The 20,877-nt window shown below is 50.6% G+C and overlaps 1 protein-coding gene across 1 annotated transcript; it reads right to left on the bottom strand.

Annotated features, from left to right (window-relative positions):
• Positions 1-293: 293 nt before the first annotated feature.
• LOC131478879 (aspartate--tRNA ligase, cytoplasmic-like) lies at positions 294-19,250 on the bottom strand. Its single transcript, XM_058659497.1, is given in 15 exon segments — positions 294-355; positions 1,918-1,950; positions 1,953-2,130; positions 2,757-3,035; positions 4,332-4,495; positions 7,731-8,025; positions 8,977-9,129; positions 9,131-9,184; positions 9,186-9,284; positions 10,169-10,247; positions 10,353-10,417; positions 10,420-10,475; positions 12,496-12,639; positions 13,642-13,751; positions 18,955-19,250. Coding segments are annotated over 15 exon segments (2,067 nt in total).
• Between the last annotated feature and the right edge of the window lie 1,627 nt (positions 19,251-20,877).

The raw sequence follows: 20,877 nt of genomic DNA, 5'->3' as shown, positions 1-20,877 counted from the left end.
ACAATGCCGTCCAGAATAAGTGTTAGTTAGGATTGAGTTAAGGCGACACTTTGACAACCACAGCTGCACGGTCGATTCGCCGAAAGAAGCCTGAGGTGCAGCAGGAGCTGTACGTCTGCCTGAATGCCGTTTAAGCAAGAATCGGATAGAAACTATGGTGATAATTGTCCTTCCATGCTCGATACAGAAGGGAGCTGCACCAACGCCTCAAAATCACCTGTCACAGGACCTCCGCAAGTCAGAGAATACCACCAGCGCCGGTGTGGTACTGTGCTTCGGGCTTTCCAGGCTAATCAAGGAGTAAGGCGCTTTGGGTCGCGAGGGAAGAGAGAAACTTGACGGATATTTTTTGCTCCTGCAACAACAGATAGACAGATAGCTCCAGATATGGCGCTCTCACGTCATCTTGTCGCGCATACGTAGAATATTGTTTTTTGTAGATAGACGCACCGATATTTACTATTCTCTCACAGAAATCCGTTGCACACATGCAAAATCTGATACTCTGAGGATGTGCGCACCAAGTCCACTATTCTCTTACAGATACATGTCGCATATATGTAGAATATTAATCCTTGTAGATGTACGCACCGGAATCCACTATTCTCATACAGATACTACAGAGAGCTAACTCATACCAGTGCTGAAAGAACTGAGTAAACTTCGTCGACAGTCGACTGCAGTCGACCGTTTACGCTTTCAAATGTCACACCCACCACAGGGAGATATATGCGGATGTGCTACCCGTGGTACAGCCATGCACGCGGAGGTATACGCAAATACCATCTCACTGTCATTCAACACTTTGGCGCGTACCTGCGTTTACGCACATTCGCGCTTGCCTCTATTCATACAAGGCCATACTTGGGCATCCACAGGTAAGGCTAGAGGCTTGCGAGCACCTGTGTCAAATGAAGTACATGCGAGTGCAGGCTGCTTAAGCATGTGGGTGGAAGTGCACACACGCGTCCACTTTCCTTTCTTGCTTTCCTGTACATATATGCAATCGTACCTAGCTATTACTCTGTAGACATACGTATATATGTATATTTGTAGCGGCACGTGGGGACGCGCCAGAGGTCCTTCCTGCTTGCACTACTGTCTCATGCGCAATGGGTGACATCGCCTGTGTTGATAATGGGGTACAGGGCGTGCGCCGTGATATTTCGTCAGTGTCCGCGTCGAATCCGTGCGCCGTGATGTTCCATCAGTGTCCGCGTCGAATCCGTTGGCAGCTCTGGCTCGTGCCTCATGCACGCTGGCAATAGACACACAATGTCTCGTGCTGTACTTCCGCCCTTGAAACTACGTACGCTCATACTATTCGATATTCACAGCTTTCTGAACACATTCATCCACATCCTGGTACACCCATGGGGCTTTTCCTCAGCGTATGTCCGCAAGGCTGCAAACGCATGCTTATCTTTGTATTCATTCTTGCGGACGCAGACGTCATCATGCGTCGGGTGCTGTGCACCCTCTCTTGTGTTCGTCCAGCTGAACTCAAGATATTGCTAGCGGCTGCACCGGAAAATAAAGCTGTGGACGGCGTCGGATCGCCCAAAAAAGAGCATGCCCACTCGCGCCAGCACGCTACGCACAGGTGCTCTGGCGCTATCAGACACATGTGTACTTGATAGGGCGCAGTATGGAACAGCGCTACACGAAATAGCGATGCTTTGCATCCACATCGTGACTCATAATACATCTAGACATCTATATATATAGAGAGGTGCATAGAGGCAGGCGCACGCACATTCGTAACGCTTTTGAAGACGACGCTGTTAGGAGAAGTCGGAAATCGCGTCTTACACTGCGTCACGTTATGGTCGTTTTGTTTGACACATCACCCAAATTCCGTTGAGGCGGTGTGTCCATGCGGCAGCGGAGATGGTGGTGGTGTTGATCTCGCCTTACCAAGAAACAGCATGACGACTCTTTCCAGTCCAACCCTGCACCCCCATGTGGAGGAGCTCCCAGCCGAAAGGCATCGATATAGGTTTGGATCGAGGCAGGAGGAACGCCGCACTCTACGCAACGCTTTGTTAGCACGTCTGCATCATGAACTCGCTGAGCTCCACTGATGATCTCTTCCGTGCGCATGAAAAAGTCGTAAGAGTTGGAGAATTCCTGCAAAACCAGTGTCCGCAAGAAATGCGATGGTAGCATCAAACCAAATGAACATATGGAAGGCAGGTGAAGCTAGGAGCAAACATCACAGTCAGAAGCAAGTGTACTGCTTCTGGCGACGTACCCCGAAGCTACTTATTGGTGCTTTTTGCAGAGCGGCCACAGCAGCCCCGACATGGGCCGCGACCGCCGGTCAAAGTCTTAGAAGCAAAAAGGGTACGGCAGCTGCTACGAGGGATGGTGTTTGTAAAAAAGATCAATATCCTGTAGTATACCGTGCACACTGCTCCAAGCACGCGTTCTTCAGCTGTAATCCTACAATCAATACGCTTGGGCAAATACTATCAGTCGAGGTAAACGACATCTCTACCAGCGGTCATCCACAAAACCTTCATGAAATGGGTCTGAGACCAGAGCGCAGCTGCACAGCATGGCACGGGTGCGCTAGCCATGTGTTTGGATCATTGCCTGCACTTCTGCCCCAAGTAAATGATGAGTTAGAGCAGAGGTGTCAACACCTAGGCGCTATCAGCTATTCGGCTTCCGTCGTACAGGTAGACACTCGCTTGTGCATGCTTACCTGCATATGCATACGGGCAGAGAAGGTAGAGGAAGCACACGGATACACCTTACCGGGTTTTCTGGCTTGGCATCGTGTAGAACGGCCTAACCTTCGTCGGATACTGAAGCAACATGTAATAGTCGGTATTATATTTCTCCTTTATAATCCTCCCTAGCAACTTTTCCTGTTCAGTATTCAAATCAAACGCAGATATGTCGTCAGGTATCCCGCTGCAATTTGCAGCTTGTAGCAGCTGTACCCCTTCTGCAAATGTGAGTCGCGGCGTCTGCTCCTGCCAAACAAACGGCTCTGCAGGATACTGCGCATGAAACGCAGATATTTCCTGTACGAAAGGATAACAACAGCAAACCACATGCAGGGAGAGACACCGATACGGCCGCGATACCAGTAGCACTGCTCGGTGCATGTACCGGAACGGCGGATAGCATGTAGCCCTATTCTGCAGCTTTTGTTACGACCGCATCCAGATCAAGAAGAGGATGTTAGAAGACGGGTGCATGCAATATAAATCTTCATACATGTGCGTGCAAATGCGTATGTATCACACACGAAGATATCAGTTAATTCATATACTTTTCCTCTCCTTCCGAAGAAGCATCTGAACGCGTGTAAAACTAGCACATCGGGCTCAACATTTACACATATACAGGAAAGGGTCCAGTACCCAGGAGAATGGAAATGTATTTGAACATTTCCTTGAAATCATTGGGCTATGTGTGCGTCCCCCGCGCGCGGAGGGGGCCTGCGTGTACATACACATGCCACAAGGCAGAAGCAGAATCTAGCTTCGTTCTCTAAGTGCGTTTGAGTGCGTTGCTGTAGGCAGATGTGCCTGCAGCATATATGCCTCATCAAAATTTGCAGATGAGGCCGCAGAGTTGCACTGCTTCTCCTCCGCTGGCGCATACACATGAGCGTACTGCAGTCCTGAAACACTATATATCAACAGGCAAGAGTCTTTCCATCCCCGTGCAGACTCAAAGATGTTCACCTGGGTCCCCCCAGCAGGCAGTCCCTTCGAGCAGGTTAGTACCTCTCCTGTTCACCTAACAGAGACTGCTGGAAGCACAAAAAAAGGATCTCTAGTCCCCTTTTGCTCTCCTTCGAGTCAAACTGTATCTACGACAGTCCTGCTCGCCCTAATCCTTCTTTCCCGATGCCCAGGTGTATGTATGAAGATACTCCCACGCAACAGACCTCTCTGCCTATAAATCATATTAACAATCACTATGATGATGGGCTTCTCATGACGCAGATCTCCTGTAGCACATAAGAAGGAAACGTAAACTCTGGCTCTTCACTTTAAACAGGTAAATCTTCCGGTCGGAAGCTTCAGTATGTTTTCGGCCCTCCTCAATCGTACAATGTTCACAAACTTTCGTTGCCTGAGAACTCGTTCACGCCTTATACACGGCTCGATTGCTCTACGCCTGCAAGGCACATCTATATTATCGATGCTGTCTCCTCTTCTGCATTCTGTGGACCTTTCTGCGGGAACAAAATACACAAAAGTGCCACGCCGCTAAGTCTGTCTAACATGCTTACTACTACACACAGCTACAAGCATTCATATATTTGCTTACAGGCAGAGATACGCAAATGTAACGAGTGACCTAACCTTCTTGCAGCGCTTTTCAAGTCCAGCGAAAACATATTTGAATAGACTATCAAGAAGATCAAGCACTTCAGTGTAGTCCTCTTTTATCTCCATTTCGAGATCAACTCCAGTAAACTCGCACAGGTGGCGATGGGTATTGCTGTTTTCCGCTCGGAATACTGGCCCTGCGGATCAAAAAAAGACCTCGGCAACAGCACATCTTTCACTGGGCCGCCGCAGACGCGGGGCGCTTGGAAACCCGGAGCGTACCCGAGGCAGCAGCACTGCCTCTCTCAAACACCAAAAGTGGCTCCGAAACACTCGAAGACGGCAGCAAACGTGGTTGCCAAAACTGCATCGCAGGCAGCAGCATTACCACTACCAACAGCAGAAGCAATATCATATGCGTATTGTCGTCCAAAAGCATGCACGCCTTTGGATGTAAAAGTACTGTATACGTGACGCCGTGGAGCTTGCCGCACACGTACGCCACGAGCAATAACAGCAGCACACTCATTAAGCCGAACGCCTCTCTTCAAGCCCATTGAGCACAGCAGCAAAACAATAAAACATCTCACAACATTATTTGGCGCAGCAACGTATCCGCACAACGTCGTTCTCCTCAAGAATGTCAGGCACGTGGGTGGTAAAGCACCGCTTCTTTACCTCTTCTGATCGCAGCAGCCGCAGCGACAAGCGGCACAACCATTGTGCACAAAGGAGATACTGTCTGAACCACCCTCAGTACACCACTTACCGATGAAAGGAGCGTGTGCGAATTCACACGTGCCTGCGCAGCAATTTCATGCGTGACTCGTTTTCTAAATGGCGTAGTTCGTATTTTGAAGGAGCGGGTGGTGTTCACTATCTTGCCAAACAAGCACAAAATGTATAGACAAGGATCTCTCGAGGACGAGATAGCGTTTAACCTGAAACTACTTCTTCTAGTAGTCACGCCGCTTGCGCGGGCTCACCGTAAACTGTCAGCCTCTTAGGCACGTGTGATCTGGGCTTCCATCTCTTGAAGCTTGTCTATCTGTGTACATCGACGAAACTCTCCAGCCTACATCTGAACTTCCCCAGAATGCCGTCACTTCTGGAACATATGCGGACAATGATGTATCTAACTTCATATGGACATAGGAGCACCTGTGAGGGGAACTCGTTCGCAGCTCTGTTAACACTAGTTTCCGCATTCAAATGCCCGCGTGTGGATTTGCGTAATGCACGCGTGTGATGGGATTCCGTAACTCCTTGAATGCGCAACGACCTCCAGACAAATCAGCGGTCCTATTCACATTAAAACGAAACCACGCAGACTCATGCAAATTTATGAATGTGGACATGGCTCAAACATCACCGTTTACACTGAACATTTTCTTCGTTGCGGCAAGAGCTCATTGTCCCCGCCGACTACGAGCCCTTCGTCTCTGCGGTCTACTCTCACAGCAAGGACACTGCAGTTCCAGCGCATTTGTACCTGTCAAGACTAGCGGTGGACTGATGCTTCCCCACTGTGCAACGGTGGAATCTCCACCATCCTTTGTGCTTTTGCTTCTCTGCCGTCAATTTTATCCAGCCTGTGCTGGTGCACCTTTCTTGGGTGTGCCTCTTCAGTGTCCTGTTCCTGAGTCCTCCATATATAATGTTGAGGCTTTCTATATTATGATTTTCCGTGTGCTCGTATACTGTCTAGTGCTTAAGACAGTCAGCCTCCGTATACCGCATTCTCGCTGTCCTTACGCGCCCACGTTCATTTGCTTCTCACCTAGTAGTAGTCAACCTAGGCCCCCATCTTTGTGCTTAGTCTTCTCATCTCGTTTGCTTGTAGTTGGGGTGCTGAACTGGGTTCCCATACGACCTGTGTGCTCAGTCTCTCTCACCATTTCCTCTACACAGGAGTATGGATTCTCTCTTCCCTTGTCATTCTTCCGTCGTTGGCTTGCTAGAAAGTGCCGGGAAGCTCTTCCACGTATCTGCTTTTAATTTGTTGGGTATGTGCGCCGAACGTGTCTCACGATGCACCACTATCACTACGAACATCATGCGCGAGCCCGGCCTCTTCCTAAGAAGTGTCAATCTTTGTGTATTCCACTCATCTTTCTTCTCCTACTTCTCCGCCCTCCCTTCCTACGTTGGATTTTTTTGCTTTCCTCCGTGCCCCCCCCGTGCTTGTTCTCCGGCTGTGTGGTGTATGCGCAATGCGGTATCACTTCGAAGACATAGATCGTATTGGACACACCTCCTGCCGAGACATTACCCCCCCAAGTTTGCGGTCTTGCGTATCACATCGAGCTGATTGGGCACGACACAGTACAAGACTCTTCTGTACGTCTGTCTGAACTCCCTGCCTCTCACTCGGTTGTTTCGATCTTTCCATTGTATTATATTACCACTACTTGCTGGTTGCTCATTCCTTCAAACATCCCTTTCTGTCTTTTTAAGCTCTGTTGACTCGAACCACGCCGCACTACACAATCGTGATGAAGCCTTGTCTTGCAGACTGCAGACCAAACGTCGTCCTACATACCTTTTCCCTGCTCTTCTCATCTTGAGCTTCCATCAGCTAGAACCTTTGTAGAATGTAGAACTCTAGGCTTCCTTCCAGTGGCAATTGTACGGATTGTAGATAGATACAGCACGGAGATCTGGTGGATTACAATTTCGACGAGAGTACTCCATCGGAGCTGTGGCCACAGGCTGCTGTAGTTTTTCCCGTCAACCTTAATATCGAAGTCACTGTCTCTACTCTCTCACCCTACGTACTGCACCACCGATATGCGCTCAATGCCATTAGTGCACTCTAAAATTCCCTCGGTATCGCTTTACTTTCTTCTCCCATATTCTGTTCCGTAGTGCATGGTGGCCTTCAACTTTTATTCTCGACTCTGTTGTTGCTGTTGTTTAGTCGGCCTCAGTAGTTTAGCCGGGAGGCATCTGCGTCTTTTTCCAGTTACCCGGGCTACGGGCACCCCTCGTTTGTCCTTCACACGTCCGTGTGCCCATCTGAAAGGGTGTCAACGCTCACACACGTGTCCGTGTATCCCTTCGGAAAACTTTGTAGTCCCGTTCGCTCATTGTGTTCTGTGTTAAAAGCTTCGTTCAGTTTTTGGATGAAACTATACTCATCTGTCAGGGAAGCCTCTGTGCCCACGGATGTGTGCTTGTCTCGTCTTCCTTTCCTACATATGTTATATCTCCCATCAGCACCCCTTCAACGCATACTACGTTCATTGCAGTGTTGTTTCTTGCTGCTTAGCATGGATGAATCTAAACAACAAAGAAAAGGAGAGAGCGTCATCACGATCGTGGCTGTTGAATAAGGCACTGCCTGGCCTACTCTGCTGCTCACTGCTTTTCTTTCTCAGCTCCTCATACACTGCTAGCGCTACTCCATTGAAGTCCTACGTATATACATACCAATTTCGAAAACTCTGGGAAAGTCCGCGCATATAGCCATCTGCTTGTATAGTTGCGGCGACTGCGCGAGGCAGGCGTCTCTGCCAAAGTACTGCAGCGTAAAGCAGGAGGCGCCTCCCTCGCTAGCCCCAGCTATAAGTTTTGGCGAATGAATCTCGACAAAGTGATGTTGCAGTAGAAACTCTCGAAACAACGCTCCGGCAGCGGACACAATTGAAAAGACAGCCTGATTTGCAGCAGTCCGCAGATCCATTACGCGATGGTCTAGACGCGTATCTAACGCCACTCGAGGTGCCTGCAGAGACATCGCTCACAAATATAAAAGGCAAGAGTGAAAAAGCAGAACGGAAGTGGAGACTTAAAGGGGCTTTGTGGATACACTTTCTGATGATTCAAGCACTCACGACTTAGATGATAGGAGAGCCTCTGGAGAGCGACAGGAGAAAACGAGTGCATCACTTCTGAAAAAAATACATGCAGAGCAAGCCAAAAAGAAAGCTCAAGGGAGACATCTGTACGGAGAAACCAAACACAAGGCTAGTGACTATCGCTTGTAGACGTAGAGCCAACAGCAGTCAAATTCACGCAAGGATGGAAAGGCACGGCAAAAGCTTCCACAAAAAAGATAGAGTGCCACGGAGAGCACGTCAAAGAGCAGATCTAAATCATGGGTAGATTCATATCCAGAGACAATCTGATAGACGTGACACAAGACACCGGAGTACGGAGAAGGTAATGCACTCACTCTACGTGGGCGGGGGTACATACTCGGTGGAAAAGAGGAGAAATAACACCTTAGAAGGCGGGATGGAGAGCTGAGAGAAGTGCGACATCTTGGGTGACAGACAGACAAAAAAACGCGCCTCCGATTGATCTGTGCTTGCGACGGTGTTTTCATGAGTCTATGTGTAGATACATGGTAAATGTACGTACGCATGAATGATTGTACACTTGAGTGTATGTACGTACGCGTGCAGGTTTGTTTGTGTTACCCTACTTTCTCGTCCGTGCAAACCTGCGTGCTTGGAAGCTGTTCCCTTGTGGGTGTACGACCGCCCTATTCAAATACTGTGTGTTATGATGCGGCAGGTGTGAGGGAGTCCCTCAGTTACTACTGCGCCTCTGATCTCGTGTGTCCCCAATTGTAACCGTGCAAAAACACATGCGTACAAAGAAACGTGACACATACACACATACTTCCATATATGCAGACGGAAGTATTTCACTCATTCTCTATTGCACTCACTGCCTCTGATGTCGGAGCAGTCGTCGTTTCGCCCTCTGTGCTCCTGCTGGCATCTTTGAATTGAAAAGGCAGCACCTGGGCAGCAGCGCTGACGCAATAGATCCGACGAGGAAGCAGCTCAATATGTTGCTCCGTTGCTGCTTGCACGGTGACGGCTTGCAGGCACTACAAGCGCCTCAACGTCCACGATGGACTCAAGCGGCAAACCTTATTGTCCATTTTATCATCTCTTTTGATGTGGCTCCACGCTTCGCATCCAGTACGCATTGCACTGAGGCCCCATTCTCTCGCAAAAGCAAGATGCAGTCCTCCTGTGAGTTCAAGAGTGCGACGGTAGATACAAAAGAATAAGACTCTCTCCAGCCTTCTCCTAAAGGGTAGGGAGTAGCCCTTTCGCGAGTGTATACAAAATCAAAAGGAACGAAGACGCCAGACATGTTTTACAGTCACAAATAGTACGACGCTGCTGCGACAATAAGGAAGTCAGAAGAACTGCACTGGACCAGCGTACGTCGATCACGTAATAGAGACGAAGTCTGTTATAAAGCAGACGGCTTCCAAGAGACGCCGATGAACCTATAGACTAGGCGCGCAGCCAGTGGAAAGCAGAGCAAGCGGTAGTAAAAACACCACGGAAAGCTTTTACACTGAGATGTAACGCATAAGCAAAGGAATATCACTGAAACAGCTAGTGGTTTAAACATATTACACATAAATACAGAAGCTTGAGAAAGCACTAGAAGTGCCTTGTGGATAGTTTTTCCACTATGGGTGGCCCACCGTCGGTTAGAGGCGATTTGCCCTTGTACCTAAAGAAGAGTTTTCATTGCATATACAAGCATGCAGACGTGCTTTTATATATACTTATGAAGATGCAAGTAGACGTACACCTTTCTCATATATATGTGTGGTAAGAATTCTCTCTCCCCTTTGCTTGCACACACAAGAACGCGGAGAAACGCCCGAAATTTTCAGCTTCCGACCGTAGGGCGAGGGCACACTTGATGCACAAACTATTTCAGTCCTCAACCTACACTTATCAACAGCTATCAGCAACTACACACCTCCCTTGTGTAACTGCCCGGGCGGAGTAGTGCTATGTACGTGTGTGTTTGTTTGTGGGTTCCGCAGGGCTTATGCGAGTCAATATAGACAGAAAAGGTTCGTGTGAATGTATTCTAACCACTTCCGCTATACCTTTGCCGCGAGATTCTTGAAGCCGTCCGCGTACCCAGACGACCACAGTGTCCTCCTCTTTGACCGCCCCAATTCTTCATTCCCCGTAGCAGCTGCAACGTCGCGCGTCTGGTGGTGCTGCTGCTCTTGCGTGCGTTGATTCAGCAGCTGCTGCAGGCTGTCGATGGGTGACCACACGCGTGGAACCGCCCCTCTGCTCCCTTGCGTCCTTCCAAGTTAACGGAAGATACCCAAACATATCCTTCCCTGTCGGTGTATCACTTTTTTATGTAGCACAGCTTGCGCTGCTTGGTGTTCTGTTTCTGCAGTTTGAGAAAAATTACAACACACAGACATATGTACAACACCGAAGTTACAATCACATACAATAGATGCAGTCGCACGACTGTGGCTGATGAAATAACCACACACGAAAGGCACGAATTTTTCTTGTCACATGCACGTACACGTCTTTAGGACGAAGAATTTGTCGCACACTTTTCCACATCAAAACGGAGAGTCAGTACTACTTCGTGCACTGCGTTACCTGCTTCGAACTACGCGTTAAATACCGAGGCGCTACGTATCGTGCCAATCAAAACGCACGAATACACGCTGATGAGTGCGCGTCTGCCGTACATACAGAGCATCTGCCACGCACACTCGCTGGGTATGCGTAATTTTGCACACACAAATACGCCCATGTCCGAATACTCCATGAAAACAAGCGTGTACAACGTTCCGAAAGGACGGAGCAATGGTTTGCACTGCAGCGTAGAGCCTTTCAAATGTATCTTTGACTAGTCACAAAGTTCTATATGCCAACGCACAAACGGCGCTCTAGTGCTCTCAGACCACCGTCCGGGTCCGCCCGTCGCTCCCGTGCACACTGCCCGTCCACCATCTCCCTCGATGGCTCTTACACACGATGTTTGTTGATTTGTAGCGCGCCGATCCGCCACAGCATAACCCAGCAGAAACACAGAGGGAGAACAGTTCTTTTCGGGCCACCTGGTTCATATTGTGAGCCACAACACCACGCATCACAGAGAGGAAAGAAGAAGGCGTCTCGTCTCGAACTGCCAACAACACCACGCAGCCCCCACGTCTCGTCTCCGTGCCATCTCGTGCAGCAGGCCCACATCACTACGCAATACAGAAAGGAACGGAGGGCCTTGGCACGGGCTGCCGACACCAGGCAAGACAGCGTCACCTCTCCCTACGAGTCCTGCAAAGCGCAAGCGGTGGGAGTTGACTGTGCTTGCTTAGTAGCATCAGTTCCTCGCGTAGGAAACGGAAAGCTCGACGGCTGACAGTAGCCGTCCTACGGTGCAATACTGTTGCTGTTGCAGTCCGTAGGGCTCAATGCTAGAGGAAGCAAACATCACTCACGATCCCACGGCTGTATCCGCTGATCGTGCTCTGTGTACGGCTGACTAAGGTTCTGCGAGCCCGTAGTATGCCTTCTTCCTTTGCTCAGCGAACCACCTCTCTTAGCCACCTCCTCTTCTCCCACACAGACGCTCAGCGATGAAGGAATACCGTACGTGCCTCTGGAGGCATGTCATGTGCAGGCATATGTGCAGGCATATGTGCAGCCACACTCACACACACTTCGAGTGAATCAGCCTCAAGAGCTTACACATTGCAGTACGAGCAGCACATGCATGTCTTTCCTACGTGAATCACAGAAGTTTGTGTTGTTGTAAGGAAGCCTGTTTGCATGCTCGTTACGAGTAAGATGGACAACAGTCGTCTGTAACTTGAGGGGATCTAGATTACCACCGTTGATCTCTCTTTTCTCTCTTTCTTGCTCTGTATGCCTGTTCTCAGCGCAGTAAACTCTCCGGCCTTTCCTCAAAGATCGGAAGAAAGAGAAGAAGACAGCTAGCCAGCGTGCAGTTGAGAGTTGCGGACCAACGGAAGCGCGAAGGGCGACGGTGACAAGTAAACACGCGTACACAGAGTCACATACATTGTCAGCTACAGGATTACACTCACGTGCACAGGCACACTCCGACATGCACCTCTACACAAACAATCAGATCCACTTAGAGACGTACGCCAACAGACGCACACACACACACAGAGGTAGATCACAAGCAGTTGTTAAAACTCCACACACAAACACACACACTTACGTGAGAACCATTAAAGCAACTTACGCATATATACACACACACGCAGACTAGACTCCATTCAGAGGCAAGCCGAGACACATGCAGCTTTGAGGACGTGCCCGCGCTACAGTAGTAGAACGTGAGAAAGTGCACGTGCGCACAGAAAAAATAAGGGACTAGTATGTAATTGGTGTGCGGCTGCTACTGGTGTAGAAACTCCTACCCTGAGCCTCCTTTTTGGCGGCTTGGGCTGCTGCCTTTGCTGCCTCCTTCTCCTTTTTTTTTTGCGCTTTCTTCGAAGCGGCAGCAGCTCCCCCTTCTGCAACGTCCTTCTCCCCGCTGGATGCCACTGCCGCGGGTGTTGCTGCTGTTGACGGAGCGCTGCCCTTAGAAGCGTCTGCACAACCTCCTACTGCCGGTGCTTGCTCTGACGCATGAGGCACCCCATTTGCCTGTAAGGTTCCTGCAGCTGCTGGCACTACTGCTGCTGTGGCTGATGCTCCTGCTGTTGCTGAAGAAGAAAGGGCTCCAAGGCCGTCTGCGAGGGCGTCTGTGTGTAGCGCCATGGTATCCTTTACGCGCGACCTTGGCAGGTGTAACGGCGGTGCGTGTAGTCACAGCAGCACAAGGGCGTTCAAGTGGCGACCGTCGTACACTCGTGACAGTCGCAGTAACACCAGCAATTCTAACACTGTTTTGATGAGAAGGCTTCCCACTTGATGCAGCGTTTAAAGTTGCACCTTTCACAGCTAGAGGAGAGAATGCACTAGGGAATGATACAGCTGAAGCTCTCGAAAATAGTTTTCTAGCATTACTATTAACAGCACGGGACGTGTAACTGAAGAACGGCAGACAGGAAGGGGAGGCAGCACCCGCAGTAGCACCCACAGTCGGGAGCGATGATGCTGTAAGCTCCGTTCGGTCACACAGAAGTGGCAAGGGGACCTGGTACCGAAGAGGATGGCAGTTTGAAGGTCACCAGCGACAACAGGAACGCTGCTCCGTAGAGCTGCATCAACAGTGCGGCCAACAGCAGTCACAGCAGCAGGTGTAGCAGCACTAACAGCAGCAGAACCAGCCACAGCAAATGCAGCAGTACTCCTGTATCTTATTTTCTTGTGAGGTAAGGTTTTTGTGGGAACTACAAGGACCTCCTTTCTATGAAATGTGGTAGTGGGACCCCGAGCAACAGCCGTGGGGCAGACACTACTGAGTAAAAAAGTGTTCCGATACAGTTTGCATGCGGCTTGTGCTTACGGGGCGTTGTCCTCAAGGATTTAATATTACAAGCACCAGCAGCATTAACCGCTGTATTGTAGCCACAGTGTTGGAGAAGACGATGATGCAGCCACACAGCAGCGAGCCTGACGGGAGTCAGAGGCGTCGTTGTAGTGAAGAGCAGCTCGAGCATAGGACTGGGTAGATTTCAGCAAACGTAGGAAAGAGTAAGAGTTCTTCACGATGAGGGGGAACAAACATCTGTGTTTTTCAGTAATGGCTGATAACACATCTTTGAGAGACGGCAACAATGCAGTATGAAGACGATAGACCGTGTACGTATGGTAAGTAGGACTGGCAGCAGGAATAACGCCGTTTTCGTTTCACTAAAAGCAGCAGCAATAGTACTACTACAAAAATAATTGCGAGAGGGTGTTGTAGCGGCTGCTCTGCGAGACACGTTGAAAGGAAGTAAAGACGCAGTGGGAACGACAGCAGGGACATTGCCAATCGCGCTGGCTGCTGTTGGTGATACTGTGCTGTCACAAAATCTCGCTAAAAAGTGCGTTGGTACTACAGAGAACGTGCTCAACTTGCACGCGGGAGTTACACCTACTGCTAGTCCTTCGTTTGTTTTCCTTTCACGTGTGACTGTACTTGAGCTAATAAAGGATGTTTGTCTTCGTTGTTTCTTGTTAGTACTGACAACGCTGTTGGTTCTGTAGCGGCTGCTGGGAAATGGGAAAAACGTATATGGACGTGCTAACGAGACAATGTTGGGGGAACAACGCGTTTTCACGGGCAGCTCTGGTGTCAGCTCTATTGCTGCAGCATTCATCACTCTTGAGAAATCTGTTTATAGATATTATAATTCCAGCAAGTGGGTACTCTCCCCCAGTTACTACCGTGACGACCGTTAGACCCCTGGAAGAATAATAGGCGCTAGTTCCCTTGTCCATGAAAAGGGGTGTAGCATAGCCGAAATTGCTACCTGTACACGATGGCATACGAGACAAGTGAGCGCAGACGACTCCCTTGCTGCTTGAGCTGCAGTTGCTGTTGCAGAAAGAGGCTCTTCTTCTATATGCGATCCGAAGAGACGGGTTTTTAAATCGCAGAGAAGAAGCACCAGGGGCGTTGGACCAGCACCACTTCAGGTCGTTAGGGGATTTGCTGCAGCCGGCAATTCCTACCACGAAAATAGACGCTGGCTGCCACGCAGAAAAGTAGCAAAAACCGGAAGCAGGCTCATCGGTAGTACTAACGATGGAGAGGTGAGAGGATGGCGCCAGGCAAGGCTGCTAAGTGTAAATCATCAGCGCACGACAAAGGCGCAAACTGCCTCTGCGTCAGTAGGTGTGCGACGAGACACAAGAAGGTGGAGAGGAAAAAAAAAGAGCAAAGAGAAACAAATGCGACTGAACAGCTTCGAAGTCTCCAGTCGCAAAGTTGTGGCACATCCTCGCTGATGGGGCAACAGCCGACTCCGTGTAACGATGTGACCCCGCAGGACACATTCGGCTCGTGAAACGAGGCGTGTTCTTCCTGCGCAAATGGGCACTATACGCAATAGAACGTACAGTAGTATGAATGGTACCAACAGTCGAAGCACTAGGGGCAGTAACAGCAGCCCAATAGGTGGTTGCCTGGCAGAGACCGTAACGTCAGCATATGCTTGAGTGGATGTGGATAGTGTGGTAAGATGGCGGTGGTGTTGGCAACGGCTGGAAGGAGACAGCAGGAAGAAGGGAAGGTCGTGTCGTGTCGCACAATTGACTAGGAAGCGAAATACCTAGTACGGCGATAAGGCAGCAGGAGAAGACGAAACAGGAGCAGCAGCATTAGCGGCAGCTGTCAGACGCAGTCACACTGCAGCACGGTGGACGATTAAAGCCATCAACGTACTTGATGGCTCGACATTTTGGTTGAGTTTTCATAGCCTGCAGATGGGGCTCCAGATTGTGAACAGCCTCGGCAACAACGACAGAGCGCTCGAGCGAACAAGCGTCGGGCTCCTTCGCTCGAGCACGCAGTCACGCTAGTATTACAACCAGCAGCAGAATGTACAGAACCTGTGGAACACTACAGCACATCTCCTAGCAGTTGGGATGTGCGGTCAGTTTTCAGAATTTCGTGGAGACGGATCCTTCTCGCTTACACTGCAGCACACGTGCGGGGGGTTGGGGGGGCCGGTGAGCACAGCATCCGCGCCGCCAAGACTACATGATAGGGCAGCAAGCTTGCAGCCAAAGAATTTCTGAAGGATGGGAGCATAAGTACAAACTTGAAGAGGGAAGACCGGTTAGCTGTCCCATAGAAGCACAGCAGAAGTGGCACAAGCTTTGCAAGACCACTGCAGCATCGATTGCAGCAGCAGCAGCAGCATCACCGTCAACCGCATACAACGAGAGGGACCTACGCAACAGCAGCGGCAACAGCGGTAGGGCCATCAGCAGCGCGGCCACCAAGAATTACGCGAAGAGGCGTACCGGACACACAAAGAAGCAGCGGCACCACGAGGCAGTATGTATCAGCTGCACACAAAAGCTGGCCGTATACGGTCATCTCGTAAAAAGAGCACAGCTCTCGGGGGCCCGTGAAAGGGATCGTGTTTGCCGCAAGCTATCCGCGCTGAAGGGTAACAATACCACCCTCAAGACTGCATAGCGCCTACGTCAGAATATAATTGGCTTTGAAGAATTAGGGACCCACGAAGTACAAGTATCTCTTCGCCAGAGAATCCAGAACCAGTGGAGGGCTCCGGGGCAGAGCGAGATGCCGTGCAGCTCCTGCAGTGCCCGCTTTCGTAACACGTTTGTAGTTGCAGTAGGGAAGCGTTCACATTTTTCGGCTGTGTGTCGTCAGCAAACCCGCGAAGCATCACGGGGAGCAACGCAGCAGAAGCGTCTCAGTAACACTGCTGCTGGTACCCCCCTACGCACACCTGCTGAGCGATGGGTGTTCAACCGCTTACGAAACACCTCTGTTGTCAGAGCAGAGACACACTAGCGTTAGTCGACTGTGTGTTGTCAGCAAGCCAGCGGAGAATCCAGAGAACACCACAGCAGAAGCTTCTGAATGATACTGGCACTGGCACCCTTTCACACTCACGCAGACAGTCGTGGGTGTTCAACTTTACCGAAATTTACTCTAAAGGACCAAATCCAGTAGTCACCTCTACGCAGTAATGACCCACGAGAACCCGGCTGCTTATTAAAATGACTGGATTCTTATCACCATACCTCATCTGATCACTCTACGACATCATGCTGTGGTAGACTCCTCGAGGGGGATGACACTGTTCTGTCGTCATTGGCTTAGTGGGGAATTTCGCTGGAAACGTTTGGGCTCGGAATATGGACTCCAGTGCGAAGTGAGAGGCGGCCAAAGGATCAATTTTCACAGCCGCACGATTTGAGAAGTGTGTACGGTTCAGACACGGTTGCGAGTCTGCGCGTGCACTACCTAGTACACGTGTGGAGCCGCTGGTGTTGACGCGTACACACGAGACCACTGGGTGGGCGCCCACAAGTCGCCTCCCCTGGTACTGCTGGGCCTGCAGGTGTTACAACTGATACTGCGTGGGAGACGCTCTAGTTGCCATGGTCGCAGTCCTCCTCTACCATCCTGTAGTGAGTACGTTGCCGGTCTGTTCTCTGCTGAAGCATGCACACTTGTGTTTTCCATCGCGAATACGCAGATGACTACTTGGTATATGCTCTCATGCACGGCCCAGAGATGCGCTGAGGTCCCTGAGCCATTTCTCTCTGCAGCTGTTACGAGCTTACGTTGTACATCGGACGCTGCGGGGTAATCTGCCACGAGGAGAGCTCTGGGCACTACTGCAGTACAAGAGCCTATCTGTAAACGAGCCCGCATGGACTGAGTTCCGAAAAATGGAAAGGGTCATAGCCTCACAAAATGGCGCACGCTCCTTGGCGGCGTTATCGTAAGCTACAGTCATTTCCCGTGCAGATGTGGATCTCTGTGCCTTAGTGGGATTGAATTGTGAGCAAAAAGCGAAATCACCTCTCCTCGATCTGTGTATATGTACTTATATATACCTTGCGCAGGTGCTCATCGACGCCTTACGCGAGACAGTTTGGCAGGCACAGGCCTTCGTACTCGCTGCACGAGAAGTTTGTGTGTGGTGCGCAGATATATCTCAGGTCGTCGCGTACACAGAGGGGGTCTAGCATTCAATTAAGAGCTTAGATGACCTGCACACCTATGGACACAAGAGTGTAGGCTTCTGCGGTTTTCACTAGCGCTGTCAGGGTGAAGAGCGAGATCCCACGGTCACCTTTGCCTCTTTGTAACTGCATTATGTTTGCATAGATATACATTCGTACATTAATACCTTTGACTGACCCTCTTGATTGCTCCGATGTGGACGAGGCGCACCTTCCCATCTACATGCGCCTATGTATATGCTTCACCCGAGCGCATGATCACCGCTGCTCAGCGAAGATGTATCCTGGGACTATGGGTATCTTCGTCAAATACAGCAAATAAACCCTGCGCTACTCATGCGATTCCAGCTGCTGTGTGCAGATGGTGTTGGGGAAAGAGAGGATGTACCGGCAACAATGCTTCCCTCTTCGCTGGCTGGTTCTGACAGCGGCGCATCCTTTCGGGATCATTCCGTATGTGGCGCTCAGGGGCCTCAGACGTACACGCTACATCGGCTGTGAGCTTGCACTATTGCCCTTGCTCTGCGTTGGCTGTTCCACTTTTATTTTTCGCTTGCCAATGCATATACTGCGTCGTTCTCATCTGCAGCGACCATACGCTGGTTGAGAGCGGTTGCAACGTGTGACTCACCGTCGTATGGTTGCAACGGCCGCACAACCGTCCTGTTATTTTGGGAAGCTAGGATTGTCTCAAAGATAATGATTTGTCAGCCTTCGCCTGCAAGCTGCTGTCACATGCACGTCGAGCGGCTCACGGGACACTGAGGCGCTTTCTACTCTTAAACTCTTAAGCCGTAGCAGGATCAGAGCGCAAAGTCCGACAGCAGGTACCAGCAATGAAAGAAGGGTCGTCTGCTGGCAGCTGAAGTGAAGCGTACTTGCGTATGCACATTCGTTCTTCGATGCAGCAGAAGCACTGTCTCGTGCAGCTGTTAACCTTGTGTCACGCACCCCCAGAACAGTGCAGCGTTGTTGCGAACAATACAGTGGCGTACTATATTTGTGGCCGCAAGCACTGGAAGAGTTCGTGTTGACAGCTCAACTGAAGGGAAGAAGAGGAGCAAATGCTGCCATCGCTTAAGATACTCGTAGTCTGCACGAGAACATGTCTGATGCACCCTCGCAGTGAGACCTGCTTCCGCGCGTTGTTGTGCGTCTTGGTCCTTCGTTTATTGTACTCGCGGTTTGCATGAGATCGTGTCTGATGCACTCTTGCAGTGAAACCCGCGTGCGCTCGCTACTCTGTGTCTTGGTCCTTTTGTACATCGTACCTTATCGCTGCATAAGGACTAATGTTCACCAGGTCGCGCGGCATCAACAGGGCGCTATCCATGGGGTTGTCCACCCCATCGTCGCAGGCTGAAGATACGCAGTCTTTCTTCTCCGGTGCCTCCTCCTTACGGAACACTTTCTCTCGCAACCGAGCGAGTGCCAACGTGCCATGATGCTCGGAAGACAGTACGTGCGCATGCACAGATGTGCTTATGATGACTGCTACTAGGAACGCGGGTGACGCATACGTGCGATCAGAGGAAGTGTGGTCATTCACGTGTGCATCAGAGGGCATTGATGTCGTGCTACTAGAACCGCTTGCGGACATGTATGTGCGATCAGAAAAAATGTGGTTATCCCCGTGCGCACAAAGAGCAATGATGATCTGCTTGGACCTGTGAATGCCTCCGGAGCCTCAGGTCGCCCCACACAGAGTCACACGATTTACACGTGATTGTTCGGCGCGCGGGTCACACAGCAGTGAGACCTCGTTCTATGGGGGCTCACAATACCAACCTTCCACCTTTCACGCTGCCACGCAGAGACATCTTACGCGCCAGCCACCGGAAGCTGGCTGTCAACCTCGAAGGAGTTGTGCATCTGTCTGCAGTGATATGAACAGGTGTTAGGATTGGAAAACAGTACAGGCATCTCCTTACATAATGCCACAGCATGCCGTACGATGGAAAGATAGAGAATCTTGCACGGCATGACGGACGGAGGTACTCGTCCTTGCTCATACACGCGTTGCAACGGCAACACTTGCCATAAAGTGTAGATACACAATCGAGGATGCAAACCAAAACACGAATTCTGTGAGCCAGCTTTACAACGCACCGGAAACACACACTGTGTACTCTGGTTGACGCCATCCTGGAAGCGATAATGCAGATACGGGCCTTACAAACTGGTGGGACACCGGCCAGCGGAAGGAAGCCCACGCAAACAGAAGCCGACACAGCAGAGAGCCAAACAGTACTCTTCGAGAACGGCAGCTGAGCGGCGGTATTGTCAGCAGCGTAAACGAGTACCAGCCATACTCTACGCACAAAGCGTCTGCTTAACGGCAGCTGCATGTCGAGGAGGAGCCACGACAGCACCAGAAACAGAAGAATCCTCCTATTTGCTGTAGACCGTGTTTCTGTGCAGTAGCCGCACAGTGTCATTATCATATACATGCGGTGTACAAGCACCTAGCACTCCACTGAGTGATACTAGCGCAATGCACTGTGTGTCAACGATCAGATACGCTCCGTACTCCCGTAACTGTACGCGATTTCCGTGTCACGTATACCGGGTGCTTCTCAGTCAACGTGACTTCGCTACACCTACACACTGCTGTATTAGACACCTGGCGGAGACATATTTGACGTCCTTCGGGACCATGAGGACCAGGAACGGCAATAGTGGGCTCGCTCCTTAAGAAGTAGAATTAGTTTTCATATCTATAGGTATGTATTATGGAGCCCAGTACCCTGTCGGCCAGGGCATCCTGCGCATAGCCGCGTCTGCCTCTGAAGTGGTCCAGGTAGAGTAGCAGCCTTAGCAGGACACGAAACTGCGGAAGCAGCTCATGAACAACAACGCGAGGGCAAGGACACCGCCCCGCTGCTGTGTGACAGGGACGAACCTCCAAAGTAATGTGAGTGAGAGCAGCAGCAATAGCACGAGGTTGTCAACCGGAGCAAGCGCCGTGCCTTCATCGAGGATTGCCTCCTTTGCTGTAGCAGTTCGCTCTACACAGATAGCGCCCCCTTCGTAGGGGCGTACTGGGTCAGCTTATGCGCATCAACATGCCGGTAGCATGGTAATAGCATGTACCGTCATCCGTCCACCTTGGCGGCGTATAAGCGCGAGCCACCGGACGTCCTGTGGAGCAGCTGCTGTAGAGAAGCGTCCTGGGGCTGTTCCTACCAGCATTC

This window comes from Ochotona princeps, unplaced genomic scaffold, assembly GCF_030435755.1.
Source record: "Ochotona princeps isolate mOchPri1 unplaced genomic scaffold, mOchPri1.hap1 HAP1_SCAFFOLD_4474, whole genome shotgun sequence".
NCBI lineage: Eukaryota > Metazoa > Chordata > Mammalia > Lagomorpha > Ochotonidae > Ochotona > Ochotona princeps.
Note: the sequence above shows the minus strand (reverse complement) of the source record. Positions and strands in the feature narration are given on the sequence as shown.